Source organism: Scleropages formosus, chromosome 14 (assembly GCF_900964775.1).
Source record: "Scleropages formosus chromosome 14, fSclFor1.1, whole genome shotgun sequence".
NCBI classification, from domain to species: Eukaryota; Metazoa; Chordata; class Actinopteri; order Osteoglossiformes; family Osteoglossidae; genus Scleropages; species Scleropages formosus.
Genome location: NC_041819.1, coordinates 20,880,420 through 20,905,894, shown reverse-complemented (window position 1 = coordinate 20,905,894; position 25,475 = coordinate 20,880,420). Strand labels below are relative to the sequence as shown.

Genomic DNA, 25,475 nt, shown 5'->3' with positions numbered 1-25,475 from the left:
AATAACAAAAATCCATATCTTTTTTTTTATTTAAACAATAGAAACGTTATTTATTAGATGCAACCTGTTTCATGGATTCGAGAAGTCTTTTTGTTCCGAGTTAAAAAAAATAAAGGTTGTTAATGGCTGAAACGGTGTGAATTTTACTAGCTTTTTCAGTGCATCTAAGAATTCATTAATTTAAAAAATCTACTTCCCCAGGAGCTCTGACGATGAAGATTAGCAAAAAAGAACAGATGATACCAAAGCTGATAATCTTCTCCTACAGTCTGACGTTCAATAATGTAAAACCATATGAGAAACTGGGGATTTACCAGACATAGACATAGTTCATGTATTTACTAATATAAATTGTTTGCAAAAATATCCAATTATCTTTTTGTTTATGAATTTTCATGGCCTTCTTTGAAGAAATGGGACAGGTACTCACCCCCTAAATAAACTACCAGAGAAGGGTCATGTCTGGACATGTTAACCTCACTCCTCAACATGTTACAACATGTTCTGCAAAGCCTGGGATGAGCACCTGTCATTAAAACATTTGGTTGTGAATAATGCATACAGATCAGTCCTTATACAGAAAATTTACTGAAAAGTTTAAAAGTGGAAATGATTAAAAAAAAAGCAAGCCTAAGCAGCCAATAATGTCTGAATACAGAGAGAAAGGTTATGAATTCAGCACAAGCGATAAAGAGTTTTCCCTTGCAAAGCAATTGTTTTTCAGGTTAGTTTTGCATGGAGTTTTCTTTCCTGCAGTGTTTTTCCACAGTTGACAGAGAGAGGTCTGACACAGATCAAGGACTTTTCATATTTTATTATACAAAAAGTGATGGCAAACATACCTGGACAGGTCAATTTGAATAAGCAAAAATGATCCAACATGTAAAGTATACACAAGGAAATATATTATGTAACACAGACTAACAGAGGCCATGCAGGGGACTCAGTGCTTTTAAGGAAATGGGCTGCACAATATATCACTATAAAAACATGCATTTCATACTGTTTTGCACTGATATAGCCAATATGTTATAAAAAATACTTTAAACTATATTGGCTATATCAGTGCAAAATGGACAATTTATTATGTTTGAAAAGCAAGTTTTCAAATTCATAGTTTTATCTAATGTACAGTACAGTACTTTAACATGACTGAGGCTATGTCAAATAATCAAAATGTCAGATAATTGTATGCATGGAAAAAGAAACACGGAAGACTGATCTAAGTTTGAAAATTTATTATCAATACAGTCATCATTGTATTGTGTGTACAATATATTCAAAACAGAAGTAATTTAATCAAATTGGTGATTAAAGTTTGCCTCTCAGTAATTACAGTTTTTGCAGTTGCTTTTTTCTTGTAGTTCAATATAAGGAGGTTCTGTCTTGAGGCTCTTGACCCCCGCTACACTGTGACTGATTTCTCTCTTTAAACCACTATGCTTCTAGCCTTCCTATATTGTAAAGTGGTAAATCTTTTTATCCAATTGTTACCTTGTCCTTTTGTATCAATGGGTTTCGTATCAGACCGAATTAACGTGCCTTGAAATAGTTGGCATTACGTGGCATGCCAGGCATGTCAGATATTCGGGAATGTCAAATGGCCGAAGATTGGATAATCGAGACTGCACTGTATTTTAATTTGTACAATGAATAGCCTCCTTTCATAATACCAAGTGTACTTTTTACAAAACTTCAGAAAGATAAGATATTCGTAGGGTCATTACCACAATATATTGAATTTGTATTGTAAAAATTTAACATTTAAATCAAATCAATCCACTCTCAACAAACACGGGTCATAGGCGCCTATAATTTATCCCCAGAACACATGGGCTCCAAGGCAGGGCATACTGTAAATTTTGTATGAGTTACCAGTCCACCACAGGTCAGTCATTCAAACATATTAACTTCGGTTAGAAGTAAACAAACAATTAGTCTTTAATTGAAGTTATGGTATTCTCTAAAATTGATAAGACTATGGAAGCCTTTAAAAAAGTAATCTAAGAACTACAAGATTCTCATAATTCTTTTTCACATTCTCACATGCTTGTCACAAAGCAGAGCATTAAGCTGGACAGGGAGAGAGCTAATTATATCAGCTCCATATGTTTCAGATGTTATGAACTGCGGTCCCGCACAGGTCAGAGGTTGCTGGCAGGGGGGAAGAGGGGGGCAGTGGTCTGTGTATTTGTAAGGCCACTTCATTATTATACACACACATTAATATTAACATTAAAAAAAAACACACACATTAACACTAATATATAGGAAAATTGTACAGTAATGTGAAATAATCTACAGTATTTTGTATATGCATTATAATAGTGGAAAAAAAACTGAAATAGCAGCATACTTGTACTATAAGTAACATTAAAACAAAGTGATAGTTAATTTCCATTCCATTCATGGGCATAAATATACTTCACATGAAAATAGTGCAGTTTTGCTTAACTAGTCGTCAACACACATTCAGGCAGATCCCAGTCACTAATTTTAAAAATTTTTAGCACAGAAAGAGGCTAGTCCCATTAACAAAAATGTTAAGTAAAAACAATCATACCATAAATGTATCTAGACTGCCTTGTTTAATTTACACGTCAGCATTCACAAACAAAAACACAGGCAGTTTTATTCAAGATTTTTCCTCATATAACAGAGTAACATAACCGTCTATAAAAGTGCAAGATAAAATGGTAGATTCAGTACAAAAAGGAAGCAATCGTTCGATGTATGATCCTCTTCTAATAGCTCAGTAGCCTGGAAGACTAGAATGACCAAGAAATACACTGTAAAGCTGGTATCTGCAAAAGGATAACCCTCATTCTTCATAACTGGAATCCTGAGACCGGTTAAATCTGCACATGCTCGCCTAGACAATGATAATTCAGTTACTGCACGGTTGTGCTATGAATATCAACGTTGTTCCCAAATAAGCCGCATCGCTCGCCTGGGTCTGATTCACTTTAGTCCAGATAAACCTGTTGTTGTTTTCACTCTCAGGACATGCAATTCCACAGGACATGTTCTCATCGGGTGCGCTGCGGCCGGAGAGACACGACTTCTGCTTTTCTGTACTAATGCCACTTTTTTGTTCTCTGGCTTCACTGTGGCTTCAGTCTTCAGTGCAGCCCTGTTCATTTTGCTTTGGTGTTTTTTTCCGTGAACACAATAAGCTATCTGCTGAAATGGAAACCTTCCCTCTGGCCTGCAAGTGCTCTTTGTGTTTTACACGGTGGCTGTGGGGTTTAGGAAGGCAAAGTGCTCTCTGCAGTCACACACTTACATTTATTTATTTAGCAGACCCTTTTCTCCAAAGCGACTTATAGTGAACTCTATGTAGTGTTACGAGCCCACACACCTTATTCACCGCGGTGACTTACACTGCTAGATACACTACTTACACTGGGTCACTCATCCATACATCAGTGGAACACGCTCTCTGTCACTCACACACCATGGGTGAACCTGAACAGCACATCTTTGTACTGTGGGAGGAAACCAGAGCACCCAAAGACTTACACTGCTAGATACACTACTTACACTGGGTCACTCATCCATACATCAGTGGAACACACACATGCTCTCTGTCACTCACACACTATGGGGGAGCCTGAACAGCATGTCTCTGGAATGTGGGAGGAAACCAGAGCACCCCAAGGAAACCCACACAGACAATATGCAAATTCCATAAGGACTGAGCGGCACTCGAATCCACGTCCTGTCACACCACCACCCAGGTGCTGTGAGACAGCAGGGCTACTTACTGTACTACTGTGCCGCCCCTTCTATTATCCATAGAGGTTTGGGGCATGAGGGGGGTAGCATGAAAAGAAATGTTGCATATGATTTCATTTCAGGGGACTCTTTCATGGGTATTACACTCTCTCTTGCATTGTCTCTCTAACTGCTGAGAACAGTCTCGGAATAAAATAGCCCAAGCATTTAGCAAACTTGTTAAGGTAAAAGTAACAACAGTTATAAGCTAATCGTTCCTTTGGTTCAATGCTCGTTTCTTTCACTGAACCTGCAACTTGGGTCACTGGCACGCCATTGAGCTGTTCAGATAGTTTGAACTGGCCTTGCGAGGCGTGCTGGCTATGAGTGTACAAATTACAGTTCAGGAATAGATTAATGCTGATGAAAAGGCATTTTAACCCCCCCCCCCCGACCCCCCCACATCATTTCGTTCCAAGAATATCTGTAGGGCAGTCCCAGCCCCCCACCCCGAGCCCCCCCCGGGCTCCCTCACAGGCAGAGGCGCATCGATCAAGATCACAGCAGTGAACAGGACACACGCAGCATGTACCAGGAAGGGATGCTCCTCCTCTGTCAGTGACTTCAAAAACAACACAACACAACATCACACACTAACGTTTGAATCTGGAAGGATTGCATATTCCAGGCTCCCATGACCCATATGAGGGCACTCAAAGAGCAACAGTAAGAGAGGGAATGAGTAGTGTGATGAGTAATGGTCATGTAAAAGGGGATCATGTATGTTAACACGGAGAGTTAAAAATATTGAATTAACTTGTTTAAAATATTACTGTCTGAGAATTACAAGCTATTCGTTTGGCTCGAGTTTCCAAACAGGGATTTTCATCACTAAAAATAACTACCTTGGGAGAGAGGTGGGTGGGACCGGGTCCTGCTCTGCGGTGGGTCTGGGGTTCAAGTCCCGCTTGGGGTGCCTTGCGACAGACTGGCGTCCCGTCCCGGGTGCGTCCCCTCCCCCTCCGGCCTTACGCCCCGAGTTGCCGGGTTAGGCTCTGGCTCCCCGCGACCCCGTATGGGACAAGCGGTTCGGAAATGTGTGTGAGAGAGGTGAAGTAGGGAAAATGAAATAAAGATTGGTTAAAAAAATTTAACATTTGTGTGATGAGAAAAATATTGTGTACTATAATAATATAATGCCTCCAGAGAGTGAGAAGAGTAGTAGTCAGTGGAAATCTGGACATAAACTAACACAGGAACATACCTAGTTGGTATTTCAGAAACACCTCAGTTCAAGTGAACTGTATAATGTTAATAATGGTTATCACAGATAGAGGAATAATATTAAAATTGAGAAAAGAACTGGTTTTTTTTAGTATGCTGGAAGATAATCTGGCAGAAATATTTGAGGAATTAAAATAATTTTTTTTTAAAAAATTGTAGGAAGGTTATCAGGATTCATCTGTCCTGCGTTTTATGCACGTACTCGAGCGAGGAGCATCGGTGCATTAAGTGGAAAGTAACAAACTAGGTTTACTTAAGAATCACATGTCTGCAACTACGTCTCTTTCTTCTAATGTAATGTACAAATTTGTATTTTCGCCGAGATGTACTGTACGTCTCTTTGGAGAAAAGCATCCGCTAAATGAATAAATGTAAAATGTAAATTTAAATTAATTTCCCTGCCAAGGAAAAGGACAAAGCATAAAGCATAATTACTAAAGAGTTTGTTCATATTCCATATGAAAATATACTAAGTACATGTTAAAAAGGGTGATACAGCAGGTAGCACTTAGGCTGTGATTTTGGGTGTGGGTTCACATCTCACTTGGTCTGTGTGGAGCTGAAATGCTTCCCTGTCTTTCCAAGGGTCTCACAGTCCAAAGAGGTGTTTCAGATGAACTGGTCTCTCTAAATTGCCCATAGCATGTGCATGTGTTTGTAAGCGTGTGTGTAACTGACATGTGAAGTACTGGCATCCTGTCCTAGGTGCACCCTGCCTCACAACCTATTCTTTCAGGACAGGAACCAGAAAACTGACCTTGCATGGCACACGTGGTTATTGATAATGGGTATATGGATACATAATAGAGCTGAAAAGCCATAACTATCCGATCCCAGCCTACCATGTTGTCTTTTTTGAGTACAATATAGTTTGCCCACCAAATACATACTATATATTGTTTCTTACTAGGAAAAACCTGAATAACAAATTTATTTACATTATTTTTAAGGAGTCCCCCAAGTTCTATGTAACAATGAGTCATAACTGCAGTATAACAATATGATATAGATGGCCCCATTTTAATGGCATTTGTCAGGCCTGCATTGTCCAATAAACAAGCTCACGGTTTTCACTCACACTGTCTGCCTTGTGCTTTCATTGCACTGAAATCGAATGTGCTCGCAGTAAAACCCCTTCTTGACCGTGTGACTTTCAGTTTTGTTCACAGCTGGAGCCTGTCACAGTACAACCGTGCAGCACCGCTTTTCATTTCCTTTAAGTTTCTCCATAAACTTTTACAAAGATAAATATGTATTTTTCAAATACTGCATTTACATTAAATAATTTCACATTGTTATGGGAGAGAACTGTACAGTTACTGTAATAACTGTGTTCCCACCATCACTGTTCAGTAAAAGTGGACCTGCTATGTTACAGCCCTCAGGATGGCTTACAATGGCCATAAATAAATAGATATTTTGTCTATCTTAATTTGTTGTTACGAGTACACATTTTTTAAACATTGTGTTCCATTTTACTATAAATGAAAACGTTTTCCAGTTTTGATGCTTTGTTTTATGAATGAGCATAATAAATGGAAGTCAAAAACAAGTTAGCATACAGGTATAAAGCAGAGTCATAGGAAGTGTACTGGAAAGGGCTTGTAATGTACAGGTCACTCGTTCAAAATGTCAGTAGGCCTCTGTTTGTTGAATTTTTAAGCAAGGTACTTGGAATGAATCCTCTTACTGAAATATCAATTCATTTACAAAATTTTAAATATATATAAGACGTGCTCAATTAAAGCATCAGCTATGAAATCATAACCATTGTCCATGTTCCCCAGTCAATACTTCCCTGTGAAATGCGGCATCACTGCGGTGTAGCGCTTATCCCAGAAGGGTACACTCTGGAGGAAGCGCCAGTCCATCACAGGGTAAGCACGCACGCACGCACACACTATGGGCAATGTTTCCAGTGAAAATCATTAGTTCATCTTGTGTACAAAATGATCATTTTTAAAATTTAATTCATGGCAGTGGACCACATTAAATACATTTTAAACATATAAATGTTTGCAGTCAGAAACAACTGACTCATTTGTTCATCATCCATTTGCTGGTTTTCATCTGTGTCTTACACACAATGACTAAGAATATAGACTGTACTGTTTATAACATATCAAGATTTTTGTTAAAATCACAATAAGCGTTACCTATTTGGTCACACTATAGCAGTATATCTACAGCATTTTACTCAATTCAATTCAGTTTTTTTTATAGAGCACTCTCCTCACCTAGTGACAGAGCACTGAACAAAGGCATAAGACAAAGAAAGAACACAGTTGACTATGTACTAGAGTAATACATTATCCATGCAGTTACTGAAGCTATAAGTATGCCTACTGGCTGTGGAGGAAAGGAACAAAAAACCCCCAAGTGATAGTCAAGGGATAAAAAAAACCTCAGGTGGTCCATGTCCCAGTAGCTGCCCACCCCTCCTGGTCATTCTAGATGAAGAGACTTAAGTCAATTTACAACAAATAACATTGTAGCTGAGTGCTAACTTCATGTTTAATCATTATACCATATTAAAATTGTCATACACCCAAAAGGAAATTTTATTCAGTACATAAAAACAGTTTGGTAGGAAAAGCAGGGAAAGGTAGAGAGAGCAACTTTTTCCCCATTTGCCAATAAGATAGAAAGACAGAATTTCTAAGATAGAAGGGCACAAAGGGAAGAAGAGGGAAAGAGATAAGTGGCTTGTAACCAGGGATGTTTATAAAACTAGGATCTGTCCTGTCGTTGACTGTTCGCCATCTTCTTTTTTTCCACCGTCAAGGAAAGAAGAAGAAGAGAAAAAAAAAAAAAAAAGACAGCCAAAATCTACTGGAGAACATGCAAATGACTTTCATTTTCTTTTCCTTCTCCTGTCAAGTGGAACGGTGTTTTGATTAAAAAGCAGGCCAGGTTGCCATGGCCCGGAGCTCCAGTCGATCCACTGCGGGCAAATTGGAGGGAGGGAGAAGGAAGCTAAAGTTTACAGAAACGGAAACTTGCTCATCAGTCCGTCAGGCATTTTCTCAGCAGTGACGTGCAAGAACTTCTTTGCAAACGCTGAGATACTATTGTGCATTTAGGAAGACCTCTGTCATAACAGATGGCTTGTGCAGACAATTAGACATTATTAGCTGATGCATTTTGTTGTGTTATTTAGGAACTATAATTCATTTTGTTACAGCATTGTATTCTGGGGTCAAATATTACATAAGGCAATACAAGATGTCTTGTTCTTTGTTGGGGTAGCAGCACATATGTAAATTTAATTAGGAGCATAATGAAGCTCATTCACAATGGTAAATGCCTTCTTATGTTCAGCATTAGGAACCAACTGAATTTTGATACGGGGGGATTAAAAATGTTTCATGTCATGTAGCAAGGCTATTATGAAACAGTTCAGTTTTTTTGTTCCAAAAAACTACATTTTAAAGATGAATTCATGGTTTTATTACTATATGCTGTGCTAGAAAATGACTAAAGGGTCATAATTTTTAATGTTGCTTCCAAAATGCAGTAAAACACTGACATATTTCTGATACATACCACAAGAGAGAACTGTGGCTCAGACTGAACTAGATAAACATTTTATCTTTATGAAAATAATTTTTCAATTTAATTTTATAGAGCTGTCTTCTCACACAGTGACGCAAAGCACTGAACAAAGGATCAGAAGCATAATGCAAATAAAAAGTTGACTATACATTAAATTACCACAATAATGATGTAATTATTAAAGCTACAAGTCTGTCTATTGGCCACAGAGGAAAGGAACAAAAATCTTCCATCTGAAAGCAAGGGAGAAAAACCCTCTGGACCCTTGGGTGTCCAAGAGCCAGTGGCTGCCCACTCATTCCAGGCATCCTAGAATTGAAAAAGACTCTTAAGTCGATTTACAGGCATTGATGACATTGTTGCTAAGTGCTAATAACTTGATATCCCAGCTGAAATAGGCACAACTCATTCACCATGGCATACAATCACCACCTTCCATCAACATGGAGTGTTGGTATCACAACAGGTCTTTTCCAGTCTTATCATGCGGAAACAGTGCTCAAGAAGAAAGAAAGGGTTAGTAAGAGATGTCATAAAAGATTACAGAGTTTTATGTAGAATTAAAAAAAAAAAAAAAAAAAAAAAAAAAAATAGCTCGCAGGAATGAAATTGTTCAAGGATACACCAGAGTGAACATATAGGTCTTAAGCCTGGATTTAAAGGCTGAGACAAATGGGGCATTCCTGAAATAACTTGAGGTTATTCCAAAGCTTATGTGCTATATAACTAAAGACATGCCCTGATATCTTATTCATCACAGGTACTTTATGGTAACCCACATTCAATGAACAAAGAATGTTCTGCACCAAAAGAATCAAGAATCTCACTAAAGTAAGACAAAGCAATGCCATTTACTGCCTTATAGGTCAAAAGTAAAATTTTATACTCAATTCTAAACTTAACTGGAAGCCAATGCAGTGATTTAAGTACTAGTATTCTTAGGGCTGTACTTCCTAGTTCTTTTAACAAATTCTGACAGCAGCATTCTGTATTAATTGTAACCTGAATACAGCCTGGTACAGACAGTGCGGTAACAATACTAGAAGTAGTCAAACCTACTCAAAACAAAAGAATAGACTAATTCCTCAGCATCCTGCCCACATAAAAATCTCCTTAATATAGCTATATTTAAGAACTGAAGGAAGCATTACCTAGTCAATGTGTTACATCAGATACAAATGGTTTCAGTCCAACAAAACACCGAAGTCCTTAACACATTCTGTACATGTGAAGCTTAAATCATAGGTGGTAAAGATTACAGTGAGTGTCAAGGGTTTCAGCAGCACCACCCACCACAAGTACCTCTGTATTACCAGCATTGAGAGTTAAATTATTACTCGTCCATAATTTTATATTGGTAAAACTAAAGACAAAAAGATACAATATTTGATGGGTCATCAGGCTTAAACAAAACATATAACTGAGTGTCATTAGCATATGAGTAAAAGCTTACATTATGCTTACAAATAGTATCTCTCACACACACAGTCTGCAGCTGTTTGTCCCAAGCAGGGTCGTGGCGAACCGGAGCCTAACCCGGCAACACAGGGCATAAGGCTGGAGGGGGACGGGACACGAACCCCAGGCCCGCTAGAAAGCAGGACCTGGTCAAGCCCGCTGTGCCACCGTGCCTCCCCACCAAATGGTAAAATATAGAGTGAGAACAATAATGGACCCAGCACAGAGCCCTGATGTACACCATATCAAGCCACAGACAAAAAAGAAGGGACACGACCTCAGATTTTAATACAATCCGTTTACATACTAATGCTGCCACTTCAGAAGTGTCCATTAGTCCAACAAGCAATCCAAGTTTACTGATTAAGATACTATGGTCAACAGTATCCAACACAGCACTCAAGTACAGTAACATAACTACTGAGGTTATGAGCAGCATCAGATGAGATGAGAATATCACTAACAACAGAGAGGTGAGGGCTGTTTCAGTGCTACGACCAGAAACCAGACTTAAATTAGACTAAAATTGTTCAAAATTGCCTTGTTGTTCAGCGCTCAGTCTGTGTCACGTGAGTGTGAGAAGAGTGCTCAAAAATAAATTGAAATACACTATGACGAAGGTATTTACAGTGAGTTTGGGAAGTTACAATCTTTTCTGAAATTTTGGATAAAAACGCCAAATTAGAAATAGATTTATTATTAAATAAAACTGGGTTAGACTTAGAGTCAAGGCCGCAAGCAAGGTCCGATTTCTTAAGTCTAACGTAACGGCGACTTAACTAAGCGTTCGGAACCCAGCCATTAATAACGAGGAATTAATATTTATTGATAACACACCGGCTCCGCGAAAAGGCAAATTGTGGCTTTAAGCAATTTGGTGGGGATTTTTGGGCCTGAGGACATTGATTCATTCATCGAGTGAATCAGCGCGGCAATTTCCTAGCAATCAATGCAATCTGGAGATGATGAAGTCGAAGCTACGATGCGAACATCATGACATGTTGTAACTGTAATGACCCGAATAAGCACAGAACTGTCTAGAAAGGATGATTCCAAGATCTCAGGTTCGTTAAGGTGCTAATCAATAAGACGGGCTGTTCCCTCGTTCACAAGTAAAGCCATAAACACTTTTAGAAACAGGCCAAGCGCGCTATACGAACCTCCACACATTTCCTCTCCCACAGCCTCCTCACGCGCTCTCACACATGCGCACTCCCATCCCTCTTACGTCATACGTATTCTCTAAACCACGCCTTAAGTGAGAGAACGGAATAAAACACAACCGTAAGAGCAACTTATTCACAATTAAATAACAAATAATACCGCAAGGTGTTACAATATTACAATACAAAGCCAGAAACCCTTACACTGGCTGGAGCTGGAGTAGACGATACGATTGATGCCGGGATATTCTCAAATTTATTGTTTTAAAAATGACATAATTCATTATTTACAACAACAATGAATGTTTATCTGCGTTTGTTTGCCAGTTAAGTTAGCGATGGTGTTCGACAGAAAACGGGGATTATTCCGATTTTCATCCACTAACTTTGCGTTATAAACGAATCTAACATTAAAAAGTGCTTTTCTAATATTTTCTTTGACATTCGGTCCAGGCTACATATTTTTGCAGTTTGTTTTGTTGAACACCATTTACGTTTTAATTTGCGACATTATAACTTTATTATAACACGAGTCAGTTCGTGGGCGAGTTTTAGGTAGGTGGAGCCCCAAATGTAAGGCGAGTTTTACCACACAGAATTATAATTCGGAGCCAGTTTATCTGTATCCGCATTAATTACAAAATCAAATTAGCTAATCAATAAATTTAGTGGCACTATTTTTGTCAATACGTCACGCTGCCTTGGTTTTATTGTCAAGTGACACCGGCAGGTAGGCCTATGAGTCGAAGGTTAATAAGTAATGATTGGAAACTGTCTTGTGCAGCAATATTTACATTTTGAATCTACATAAGTTATGGCAAGGTTGGGTGTGTATGATTATGGAAATGCGTCGGAGCATTAACAACTTGAATAAAACTGACGGGACTAAAGACATGAAACTTTAGTGAGGGTACCTAACGACAGAAATACTATTATGAATATTGTGGCACACAGTACTCTGGAAGGAGTGAAGAGGAATATTAGAGATAGCATTCATAATCAGCCTTTCATTTTTTACACCAGCACGCAGAGAAATGATACGCTCAAATGAAGGGACCTAGTTTGTCAAGGGCCTGGCTACCAACCAATTTTCCTAGCCTACTTAGCATTACCAGAGTCTTTTTCCCAAACACGGACACACCTTTATTTTGCCCGTAAGTCCCCCCAGCGGTTGCACACCTCCTTTACTCATTTTTCCCAGAATGCAACTATTTACAATAGATCAGTTTCCCGCTCAAACTTACAGTAGTGCGGGTTGTTACAATAGCAAAATTACCAACCAACATTACAGTTTCAGGTGAACAGGCGGCTCTAAATTGTCCATAGCGTGTGCATGTGCGGGTGAATGAGTGTGCGTGATACCTTTGTGACAGACTGGCATTGTGATCATGGTGGACACTCGCTTACACTCCCGCTGTATGACTCCAGAATAGCTAATGGGCCACTGTCAGTCTGCACTTGACTCAGTGGTTTTTAATGATGGATCAATTTTAGCAATCATCAAAGTATTGTACCTTATGGGCAAATAAATGAAGTGGAGAGGAGTTAATTTTTTGTGCACCCGTTTTTAGGAACCTCTCCTCCGGTAAATGATTCCGTTGGTCCAGAGCCAGTTGTAGGATGCACAGACCAGAAGGCAGGGTACACCCAGGATGAGTCACCTGGGCATCTCAGGACATCGCCACACAGTGGCACACCAAGGACTATTTCATTTCATATGAATCACATCTTTGGACTGAGGGAAGAAACTGGAGAAATCCGAGAAAACCAGACCACACTCACAAAGAGAAGGTGCCAACCCCAGACAGGCAGAACTGGATTCAAACTTACAACCCCGGGCAGTGAATTACCAGTGATATTAGCTGTGCCATCTTGCCTTGTGAATACCCATTGTTCCCCTTGCAAAATTGTTATGAAATAGCACAAACCGCACAAAAAAAACAGAACATATGATAAGAGCATTCAGGATTGTAAGGGACATTAAAATGTGTAAAAATTCTTGCAATCAATATAACAAATATTCCTGGAGATATGAAGGCACTGGTACTCAAGTTTTGGTGTTGAATTTTGATTTATCTATTGTATAATGACTCTAAGGTCCATTAATTTCTCAACTCTGAAAGATTGCATTATTATTGAATTTGTGAACATATTTGTAAAAGTTTATTCAGATGTATTTTATTTGCAAGCCCTACAGAAACAAAAAAAATTCATGCTTTCATACAAAAAGAAAAAATCTTCAAGATCTTAAATATAAAAAAAAGTTTTTTTTGCTAAAATGTATTGTTCACTTACAAATTTTAGTTTAGGAATCAGTCCTGTTTTTAAGCACTTTTGAAAATGAACAAAAGGACAGGGTTTTTACCAGCCAAAGAGCAGCTTTCCTACTTCCTTATTTTCACATAATTCGCTGCTTGATTTGACACCTTGGCTCGCGACCTTATTTTGCACATCTGTTTCTGGAACTGGCAGGGCATTCATGGGATTTCCAAAATGTTTAAAGTTTCCTTGCACTTCACTGTGTTTCTTTTGCTTTATTCTTGTCACTGAAAATGTCACATATGATGCACAAATAACTCAACACAATCAAATGTATACACACATTTTCTGAACCGCTTGTCCCATACAGGGTCGCGGGGAGCCAGAGCCTAACCCGGCAACACAGGGCGCAAGGCTGGAGGGGACACACCCAGGACAGGATGCCAGTCTGTCGCAAGGCACCCCAAGCGGGACTCGAACCCCAGACCCACCAGAGAGCAGGACCCGGTCCAACCCACTGCGCCACTGCACCCCCTCAAATATACACAAAGTACACATAATCTTCAATGTGCTCTCTACTGTCCTTTTATTGCTCTGTGGTAGTGCTCCTGGATTTCAGCGCAAAAGTCTGTTTTCACATAAAATAGAACTGAAACACTTTGCTGGGTAGAATCAGCGATATCAAGAATACTTGAAATCAATATGTATGAAGTCAGAAATGGCATGTGCAATGACTCCATGGAAATATCAGGAAAATAATAAGCTGACCACTCAAACGGTGCATATCATACAACATTTATAAGGCTCTGGGACAGGTACATGCAGTAATTTTCTATATTATTCTTTGACTTGACCAAATCTCAGGAAATCCCTAAAAGCAACTGCTCTTCATTAGGAAAATGGTATATATAAAGTTAGTCAAATATGCTGTGGAAGTCTGATGAATTGAGAATAAATTTTTTTAAAAGGGATGGTAAAGAGCACAAAGCTCATTTTTTTTGTTGCCAGGGAGAGATTTTTTACCTATAGAAGATTTTGGGAAAAAATAAACCTCATCAGTTGGCTGTGCCCCAGACCTCGTTCAGGGACAAACACATCTGGTATCTGGGCCTAAGAAGACAGCTGAGGAACCTATCATGAAAGAGGAAGTAAGTCACTGGCTAAAACTGGAAGCAACCATACTCATCAGTGGAGAGGTGTGAAGCCCTGACACCACTGGTTCTCAGCTCCGGTCCTGGTGACCCTGTGTGTGTTGCTTTCTGTCTTAACCGATCTTTTAACTAATTAATAAGGTTGAGACTAGAGACTGAATAATTCTCATTATTTAATCAAGCCTGAAATGATGAAGGTCCTATTATAATTGGTGCCTAACTGAGATTCCAGTCTGTATTTTTGTTGCATTATACAAACTTTATTTATTGTCATTACAGGTACCCTCAGCTACAGCTACATTTGTTTGTGTAGCACACGCTTTTCTCCAAAGTATTTTATACTGTCAAACCTATAATTATGTGTCCTTTTGTACCTCTGGGTGGTTTTTACTGAAATAATTTAGGGTAAGTATCTTGCTCAGGAGCATTTCTGCAGTATAGATTTGAACCTGTAACTTTCAGATCTGAAAGCAATAGCTCAAAGCACCAAGCGCTTAAAAAAGATTGGAATTTTTTTTAACAGGACGAATAGTACTGCTCATTTTATGAAGAGCTTAGTCAGAGCTAATTATGTACAATTTCAGTTAGTACAAAACAAGAACAGACAGTGAATTCCCAGAACCAGGAAAAAGGGAGGGAAGTGGGAAGACAGAACACAGAAAAGGGAAAATGAGACTGGAAAAGGGAAAATGTTATCAAGGGAAGTAACTTACATTCATTTACATTTTACATTAATTTATTTAGCAGATGCTTTTCTCCAAAGTGACTTACAATGGATACTATGTAGTGTTACCAATAACCAGGTTGTCTTAACACTTTGCTCTAGTCCCTGAAAACATTTAGACAGCAGGCTGAAAAATAAGAGAAGAAACTGTAAGCAGGATGAAAAGACGGAGGGCTTAAAGAGAGGAAGGTGGTGAATAAACAGGAGACAGAAAGTGCAAGATGGCAAAAAGGAAGAAACTAAGAGAGTCACACACTTCCTGCGAGTTTGCGCAGGTTGGAAGTAAGAATTACTGTCACACACATCATCGGTTGGTTTTCCCTTTTAGTCAACAGGTTGGCAAATCCACAGCAGATCTCACACACAATCTGTGCGCTGGAAGATAACCAATTTAGCTGTGGACACAGTTGATTCAAAGATGTCGTTTTACATGCATGATTGGGGTTATCTTCTAGCTTCGTTTTGGATTGAAACGAATGTCCTAGTTACAAACTCTCTTTCTTTACCTTTGACCTGTACATGCTGCACTTGCCACAATAACAGACATACTGGCAAGTCCCAAAACCAAAAATAAGGTACTTGGTAGGAGGAAAAAGAGGAACAATAAACCATAACTTTCTTGTGGTAATGTACTGACTGTACAATTAGTCAACATGTTTTATTAGTTGTCATCTTTTTCTGACCAGCAAGATAAGAAAAAAGATCATGTCTCGCTGTGCTGCAAAGCAATAAATACCCTATAGGTTTATAAAACCATCTGACTGGAATGATGAAGTTTAGTTTAGTTTAGAAGTTTAGAAACCTATGACCCAGTCAGTGTTAGCTCTTATAAACAAAGTCCAAGGTTCTCTGCAAAACCCATCACTACGACTTGTACGTATGATTAAATAAAAGTTAGAAATAGAATCTGAGAATCAAATTTACACCTTCACACAACCATTTCTAATTATATGTCATGCATGTCCCTTTTATGGCTGATTTTTCACAGTTACATACAGCTCGGTAACAAAGTATTCATACCAGCCAATCACAGCAGCCTGAGATGACATCATTGATCACATTAGCTTTAGGGATCATCTGAAAACTCGCCTTATAAACGCTTAGTAACAATAAATGTTGGCATTATGAGATTCAAAATACAGTAATCCGCATTAAATTACCGATGCTATCGAGATTCTTTCTTCCCTGCACCGGAAAATACATGATGCTAATAACCGTATAATTCAGAGGCCTTTTCAAAATGTATTACAAGTTACGTGGTATCACAGGCGTTCATGTTTACCCTTTATCCCAATAAATAAAAGCAAATTGAATGAGTGAACTTGGCCTCAGCCCGTGCCATCTACACATCACCGAGTTTACGAATGACGAGTGAGCATCTTGCGTATTTAAATCAAAGACAAAATATCACATTGAGTTGTGGAAATGCTCCAGTACAACGCAGTGCTGTACAACAACATCTAACCACTTAGAAGACATATAAGACAACTAATTTTAAATTATAGCCCTATTTTAGATTGACAGCTTAGAGGTCCATCTGTTGAAAACCACAATAAGCTGTTACTATGGTGCATTAAAAAAAACAAGGTTAGCTACTTTCACATTTCACTGATATGTTTTAAAATGTGTACATAAGGCAGAAGATGTGAACCTGCATCTCCACATGCCTGAAATCCCAATAGGTGCGATTTCAACATGGAACTATTTTGTGCTCATAAGATATACAATTTCCTTGGCTTTTTGTCTCTTACACAAAGGAATTGTAAAGGATCACTTTTTTGGAGAGATCTAGAAAATAACATTTTATCAATCATTCTCTGAAAAACCTGTATTTGGGTTTTAAATGTACTCTAAAGCACCTCTGAAGTGCAAGGAATCCACAAGAAGAATATTCTAAACTGATTAAATATTATATGGTGGTGCAGCGATCAAATGTTGGCACATATGCCGGGCTCTTCATTTTGTTTTCCATGTCAGCAGTGCTTCAGAAGCCTGATCGCTGTCTGTTTCCAGAGGATTCACACCCTCCTATGGCCAGCATGGGTATAGCTTTATAAAACCATTCTGACAGCGTGCTGTTGATAGTACTTTATCAGGATACACACACACACATACACACGCTGTCTGAAACCACTTGTCCCAAGCGGGGCTGCGGCAAACCGGATAGATTACATTTATTTATTTAGCAGCTGCTTTTCTCCAAAGCAATTTACAATGAACTCTGTGTAGTGTTATGAGCCCACACACCTTATTCACGGCGGTGACTTACACTGCTAGATATACTACTTACAAAGGGTCACGCATCCACACATCAGTGGAACACACGCACACACGCTCTGTCACTCACACACTATGGGTGAACCTGAACAGCATGCCTTTGGACTGTGGGAGGAAACCAGAGCACCCAGAGGAAACCCACAGAGACATGGGGAAAACATGTAAAAATGGGCTAAATACGGTGTATAACTATTTTCTTGAGGTTTTTACCTGCTTGAGGGACCTCTCAAATCAGCTTTAGAAACAATTGTTTGCCTCAGCTGAATAAAGACTAAATGAGCATATGTTACATATAATCTGTTATTACATTACAAAGTTGCCATGACGTATCGTATTATTTGACTGAAGTGGGTGGCACGGTGGCACAGCAAGTAGCGTTGCTGTCTCATGGCGCCTGGGTGGCGTGAGTGGGTGTGGATTTGATACCCTCTCAATCTGTGTGGAGTTTGCATGCTCTCCCCGTGTCTGCGTGGGTTTCCTCCAGGTGCTCTGGTTTCCTCCCACAGTCCAATGATATGCTGTTCAGGTTCGCCCACAGTTTTTGAGTGACAGAGACAGTGTGTTCCACTGATGTATGGGTGAGTGACTCCTTGTAAGTAGTGTATCTAGCAGTGTAAGTCACCGTGATGAATAAGGGGTGAGGGCTGATTACATAGAATTCATTGGAAGTTGCTTTGGAGAAAAGCATCTACTAAATCAAGTAACCTAAACATAGAAATAGGAAAATATGTGGTACGGTCAATATGTGTTGTGACCAGCCGCAGCGTATCGCTACTGTGCCACACGTACCAATGGCTTGCAACCACAGCAGCACCACACAATACCCAGTCTTTGAACTTATCAACTGTAACATGTTATCTATTATATTGCTAGTTGGTAAAAAATGCTGCCTTGTGTATGAAGTCATCGTTACCTTTTTTTACACAATACTGCACAATGTCACGCACTGCATCTATGGCTGATTTTACAAAGCTATATTCTTTCAGCCTGACCTTTACCGAAAAATTCAGTTCATCTTTAAATTCAATTTATTTTACAGAGCCCTCTTCTCATATGTGGCACAGAGCGCTTAAGGTTGTAATGGGAGCACTAACCTATGGTGCAGTGATGAATTTCCATTTTACACACATGCATTCCCGTATAAAACATACTTTTTTCCACTTTAGGTTAGTTTACAGTTAACTGTTGGCAGATTCGAAAGATAATGGGTGCTATGTGGGGTGGCAGCAAGGAGCACGCAGCCCCAAACAGTCACACGCACACAGTTGCACAGCTGCACGCACACATAGCGCTGCTTCCTGGATTTAGGGGCTGTTCAGAACTTCCTGCCGTGAGGGTAAGAGGAGACCGCAGATAAGTACAAGGTTTAAAGCTACAGAGGGCGAAACATAGCCCCGTGACAACGCGAACTTCTGCAGCTGTCATACGTCCGGCTCTTTCAGTGTCTATAGCTACTAGTTATGAAATGTGGTGGAAAAACAAAAACTCAGCTGTTTATTTTTGCTACATTTATTTGTTTTCTACCGTTGCCTTTTTATTCAAAATTAATGTTCTAAACAACATGAAGCAATACACACTCAAGAACAAAGCAAAGATATTGCCCTTTTATAGTTGTTTTGGAAACAAGATGTAGCTACATTATATTTATCTCAATGAAACTGCATAAATAAATTACCAAATCGACATCTGAAAATTGCTTTTCTGAAAATGATTCCAGCGTAATTTTATGCTCAAAGACTGAAACGTTTCAGTCTGCATGGATCTTTCTTAGAGCCATCTATAATGGTACATACATTCTTGAGAGAGAAGCAGTGTATAACTGATTAATGTACTTAACCCAGACAGGGAGTGTGGCAGCACAGAATGCTTTCAAAATATGAAGAATATCTGACGTTAGCACAAACCCCATTAAAGCAGCTGCAAGGAAACACAGTCGGGACGGTTCCAAACTTCCGCCGCCCGCAGAACGGCCCTGCATGTTTCATTAATATCACTCATCGCCTGCACTTTCTGCACATACCAGTCACGCCATACATTTCTGACTGCTCTGACTCCCACTATCGTGCTGGCAGGGCTCCGTAAACCGTACCTTTAAGTTACACGCGAAATGCTCCTCCGCAGAGATTTAAGCAAATCTGTTGATCGAGTCGAGCGTGGGGGGGATTACACTGAAGCCGGAGGTGTGTCTTCCAGCGGCACAGGGAGCGTGGACGTAGAACTGAAGCAGGAAGTTGACAGGCAGTCGGACAGGTCTGTCAGGTTGTGAAGGGAACACTCAGAGCTGCTTTCCGACTCCTGCGGAAGGAGGCGGTACTCTCGAACGGGACAGACAGACTCGGAGAAGTTGGGCTTGAAGCCATCCGCGAACTCTTTGGAGATGTGAAGCCATTCCTGTCGGAGAACAGCAGGCACAGGGGATGCATAAGCAGTCAGGTACACTTATACGTCCTGGAAAGTGACTACAAGGAGACCGAAGCAATATCTCCACTGCCCCCCGCAGCAACAGGTACAGTGATATTCACTAGCATTACAACTGATTTCCAATGGATTAACAAAATTGAAAGCTACAAAGTTTCAATGCAAGACGTAAACAATAAGAAATATGGGAAGCGGCGTTCTACCTCAACATTTCCATTATAGGTAAGGAAGAGGTCTTCCAGATTTTTGCCAGGATTGGGTACTGCTGGAATGAAGATGACCTTTAATCTGGGTACATGGGAAAGAAAGGACTGGTTAGAAGTCCACAGGAAAACGAAAACCAAAACACCAACTCATTTCATACTCCTGCTGTGTAACTCACACCTAGGTTTACTTGGAACGGGTGAAGGACACATGAACTAGCCACCGATGTGCTGCTCACCTCTCGTACTGAATCAGCACACAAGCCAACGCAAAGAGGATCATGCCACCTAACACAGAGTATATCAACACCTGGGAGATGCTGGGAATCTCAGGAGTTTCTGGGAAACGGAGATGGAGGAGGTGGGGATGGGGCAGGTCAAGGAAACAATGAAAAAGAAGTAGAAATTTGTACGACGTGTCACGGTAAAACGGGGGGGGTATCATCACTTTGTCAGATTTTTTCCATGGCATGCTATGCATCAATCATTCATTTCCCCGTAATGGCAATACACAAACCGTATAGAGGGCAAACATTTTTAAGCAACATATTTAAGATACTACCCAACAACTGAAAATAATGTCAAAATTAGTGTAGAAAATATCAGTAAGATAATAAAGAGATATGCAAAATGGTTCATACAAAGGAAAACATTACAACATAAGCCATAACATACAAGTCATTAATTTAATTTAAATTTGGGACCATTTTCAAATATGCCGATTTATCTCCATTTTGGGAATGTGGCAGTGAGCTATACCTGAATCGTAACTCTTTACCGGGCCCCAGGATACCGGCGAGCTCCAGTCACTCCAGAAGTTGGACGAGCTACAAAGACTACTGATGTGCACCTTCACTTGGAATGTGTACATACTGTATTCAGAGGGAAGTGGAACATTGAAGTAGTTCGACTGAGTCGGTAAGGAGTCCTGGAGAAAGAAAAAAAGGCACAGGGCAGAGAGAGAAGGGGATGGGGAGGACATGTAAGCAGCTTGAGCAGACCACAATAATTGACCTCCGCAGTAGAAACCTCCCACTCTCACCATCCACGAGTGAGCGTCCTTCTTGTAGCGCACCACACTCTCTATACAGTTTTTTAGCTCAATTGTGCTCCAGGAGAACCACAGCCCAGTGCTGTTCTTGAACTCCACAGACAGGTTGTGAGGAGTGTCCAGCTTCACTGCACGAAGAAAAGCGATGAATCAATTCGGTGAAAATAAGGTAGGAAAATGGACATGGAAGAAAAGGTTTGAAACAGCGTCCATTACCCTCTTGTCGGAGGTCATGGATCTCCTGCATGCTGATGTTACCATGGGACAGTCTGATATGCAGCTTGTCAAACCTTCTGCCTAGGGTATATGGCATTTGGCAACCTACGGTGTACCTGTCCATCCACAGGTACCATGGACATTCACTATAGTTCTTTTCCTTCCCAAACCTGTTGAGAAACACAGCGGTGGGTCATCTCTGTATCTCTACATTCCTTTAACACACAAAGTGAAACAGGTGCAGATAAAGTCAGAGAGGCCTGTTCAGCTTTCTCAGTAACTTACTTGCTGTGGAAGGAGTAGTTAAACCGCTGGCTCCAAGGGTCCCAAGTGCAGTTTATATACTGAAGATTGATAATCAGACAGCCCACCTCTGCATCAGAAAACATGGACATGTGTTGCCAATAATCTTGTATAAACATCAGGGTTATGTAGTGAGCAAGGTCATGGTTTCACACGGAAGAAAATACATTATCTATGCCAAAAAGAAAGTGCAAAATACACGCAGTCTTAAAACATGAAAAGGCCACTTTGACAAAGAACAAGAGACAGAGTTAATTCTGTTTCTAACTCCCTGTTGATGGAGCAGAACAAAACAGACGGGCTGAATGCATTCAAACCGTTTACCACGTGTAGCTGTCATGCTAAGGTCCGGGTTAAGCATGTTGCATATTGATTAGAGCTGCTTCCTCACATCACAGTATCCAGGTTCGAATCCAGTCTCCTTCTGTAGTACCTCTGGATAGGGTACTTTGCTTGAATCTGGTAAACACGTCAATGTCTTGTGGCAACGTGCCTAATCCTCCCTGACTCCGTAGGTGTTCCTCAAGGATCAGAATGAGGTCTTGCTACTGCACCAGTCCTCACTTTTACCCAGTTGTCACTACAGGCTCTGGTTCCAGCTAAGCTCCACTACTCTGATCTCCTGTATTCTGCTTTTCAATGCCTCTTCCAAGACACGCTGGAGTTGTGCTGCGTTCAGTCGAAATTTCCCAATCCCAAGAACTTCAGATTTATAAGCTCTAACAGAAATATGAGCAAAATACCGAAATACTTATATCAATCCTATGAAACACAGAAAACAGTGCAACATATTGTTACAGAGTGCACTTTACGAAAGGTATCCGAAACACTGATTATCACTTTTGAATTGAGTTTCTGCCAGACTGATTTCTCAATAAATGTAAAAATTTCTGATAAACAGAGTGAGGAAACTGAACTACAGCCCTGACAGCAGTTGAAGTGAAGCCACGTAGGGCAGCTATAGGCCCCAGTCAGAACAGATAGATCCACAAAATTTGCGACAATAGCAGATGTAAAGGGTGTCAGTTCGACGCGAAACACAAAGTGGCTTTTCATCTGTAATCCTTACTTTCTCTGACATACAGTACAAGGTATTTTTCAAGTTTCACTACTGCTTTAACTGTATATAAGACACTGTCCCTTACGACACTGATAATTATCTTCCGATTGAAAGGTCTCGTTCTGTCAGTGATTTAAAATCCGAAGGAAGTAATTCTTCTGCAAAATTCTGCGAAACAGGAGCGGATATCACGTGGATCTGCCTTAAAAATACGACAAATACAATCAGTAAAAAGCGTGTCCTACAGATAATTTTGCCTGAAACAGTTGAAATTGGACCACACTTTGTCAGCTTATGCGAGAAAGCAACATTTAAATATGTTCAAATATCAAATAATCTCTTCTCCCTGAAAACAAGAGTCTAAATAAAAGCAATAGAGGGATTGATCAAAGGCTCGGAGCAAACTTGTACGTTTCAAAGCCGTAACTACGGCTGTACAACAATGGCATATCTACACACAGATTACAAAAGCGTGAGATGGAGAGATAAAAACACACCAACGCATTTCAGCTCACACATCTCCTGCTTTGACCCGCATCTTAGCTTTCCCAGTCGTACGCAGCGACTGTTGTGCACCGACTGAAAATTAAGATGCTTTATAGTACATCACGCTGAAAGAAACCATAAACAGGAGACCGCGAAACACCTGTTGACTTCCAGCAACAAATAATGTCAATACTGCTGTGTTCTTTTCGCAGCGACACAGCAGTTGGTCACATAACACGAATGGCAGCTGGAAAAAATAATCTGCTTTTACAGGCCGCTGCTGTCAAGTAACAAGCGTGTTTGTGACTCTCGGCTGATGCAGGAGTTACAGTTTTCGCACCCAGACAAGTCAGATGTGCTCTCTTGTGCCTGGATGCTTGTGTGTGCATGACCCGCGCTTGTGTTTTGTTGTGTATGTCGTGTTTGTGTGTGATCTGTGTGTGTTTGACTGCGCGTCTGACTCTGATGCGCGCTCGTGTCCTGCTGTGTGTCCTGAGTGTGTTCTGTGGCTGTAGGTGTAAACCTAGTTTGCGCAGCTACTGTAAGGTAACCTAAATATTTATATGTATCTCAGAAAATATATTAGTAGGAGGAGGGTGATCAGGAATCGTGGATACTGGGATAAAAAGTTTTATGCGGCTACTACTTGTGTGATGAACGTTGGTTCATAATATGTGGTGGAAAGAAATGAACAAACTGACTGGAATCACACGTCTCTACATCTAAGTCTCTTCCTGTAATGCAACGAACACATTAAATTGTATTTTCTACGAGACGTCGCTTTGGAGGAAAACGTGTCTGCTAACACACGTAAATGTAAATGATGTGTGTGTGTGTGTGTGTGTGTGTGTGTGTGTGTGTGTGGAAGGGGACACTGCAGTGCAGTGCAGGGAACTGCAACTGGGCCGTGTCGACGACATGTCACACATGTCACGTTCACAGGAACAGACACGTCCCGCTTTTCTCCCGTGACACAACAAGTGTACGGTTACGGTAACGCGCTGGAAGAGAGCGGAATTTCCTGTGTTTCTTTTTGTGCTCCGGCTCACGTGAAATGCGCGCGCACACACACACACACACACACGCGCGCACGCACACAGTTCCCCATCATCTTTCCCCTCAGCGTACCTGCTGCACTTTATTAAAAAAAAAAAAAAAAAAAAAAAAAAAAGAAAAAGAAAGAAAGACGAACCCGCTAGTCCTAGACGATCATAACGACCTGAGTTGCAATTATGAGACTTCACGAGGTGTTAGGGGAAAAAAAAAAAGAAAAAAAAGAATAATGTGAGGTAGAGAAACTGCACGCGGGACGGTTCGTAAAGCGGAAACTCACTTTTGATGGAGCGCGAGCTGCAGCCGCCGAGGGACACAGCGGACAGGAGCACGAGGACGAGCAGCAGCATCTCGGCAGCGCGAGACCAGAGTGTGTGCAGGACGGGTTGCGGCTTCGCGCGCCTAAGAGGAGGAGGAGGAGGAGGAGGGGGAGGATGTCGCGCGCTGCGCTCGCGCTCTCTCTGGCTCGCTCCTTTTAGTTTTTTTCAAGTTGAGCACCAGTTCAATGCTTCCTGTGCCGACAGTATCAGAAGCCGCAGTGCTGCTGCTCGTACCTGAGCCTGAGGGCCCGGGGCTCGAGCGGCGCCGGACTCACAAATCCAAAGAAAGAAGAAGAAAAGGGCGCGGCGGGTGGCACAGCGCCTGGCTGGTCCGAGAGGACGTGGGTTCGATCCTGGCTCACTCTGCTCTGGGTGGAGTTTGCATGTTCTCCCCGTGTCTGCGTGGGTTTCCTCCCACACTCCAAAGACATGCCGTTCAGGTTCACCTATAGTGTGAGTGACAGTAAAGTGTGTGGGCGAGAGCTAATATTTGGCTCTCTTACACCTGTTTGTTTCAAAATCAGCCCGCACAACTTTTCTCATGGTTCTCGGCAATAGTGTCGCTCCACGTGACCATGGTTTCTTATAATCCGTAACTATAGAAACAAATTGTATCGCAACAAATTGTGTATATATGAAATGTGTTGAAGGGGGCGCGGTGGCGCAGTGGGTTGGACCGGGTCCTGCTCGCCGGTGGGTCTGGGGTTCCAGTCCCACTTGGGGTGCCTTGCGACGGACTGGCGTCCCGTCCTGGGTGTGTCCCCTCCCCTTCCAGCC

At 40.7% G+C, this 25,475-nt stretch overlaps 1 protein-coding gene across 1 annotated transcript; it reads right to left on the bottom strand.

Moving 5' to 3' along the window:
• Positions 1-19,173: 19,173 nt before the first annotated feature.
• On the bottom strand, positions 19,174-24,999 carry il2rga (interleukin 2 receptor, gamma a). The gene is made up of 8 exons (XM_018743155.2): positions 24,659-24,999; positions 21,762-21,849; positions 21,477-21,646; positions 21,252-21,388; positions 20,969-21,137; positions 20,449-20,548; positions 20,210-20,294; positions 19,174-19,979 (listed from the first exon to the last, which is right to left on the bottom strand). Exons 1-8 carry the CDS (start codon positions 24,726-24,728, stop codon positions 19,752-19,754), a joined length of 1,047 nt encoding a protein of 348 aa, XP_018598671.1. The 5' UTR covers positions 24,729-24,999; the 3' UTR covers positions 19,174-19,751.
• Between the last annotated feature and the right edge of the window lie 476 nt (positions 25,000-25,475).

Excerpts from the sequence above, each read along its gene's own strand:
- il2rga (XM_018743155.2), bottom strand. The coding sequence starts at position 24,728 with ATGCTGCTGCTCGTCCTCGTGCTCCTGTCCGCTGTGTCCCTCGGCGGC. Across the intron at positions 21,389-21,476 it reads CCATGACCTCCGACAAGAGG|TGAAGCTGGACACTCCTCAC; the intron begins GTAATGGACGCT and ends TTCTTCGTGCAG. Across the intron at positions 20,295-20,448 it reads GTGCTGATTCAGTACGAGAG|ATTAAAGGTCATCTTCATTC; the intron begins GTGAGCAGCACA and ends CCATGTACCCAG.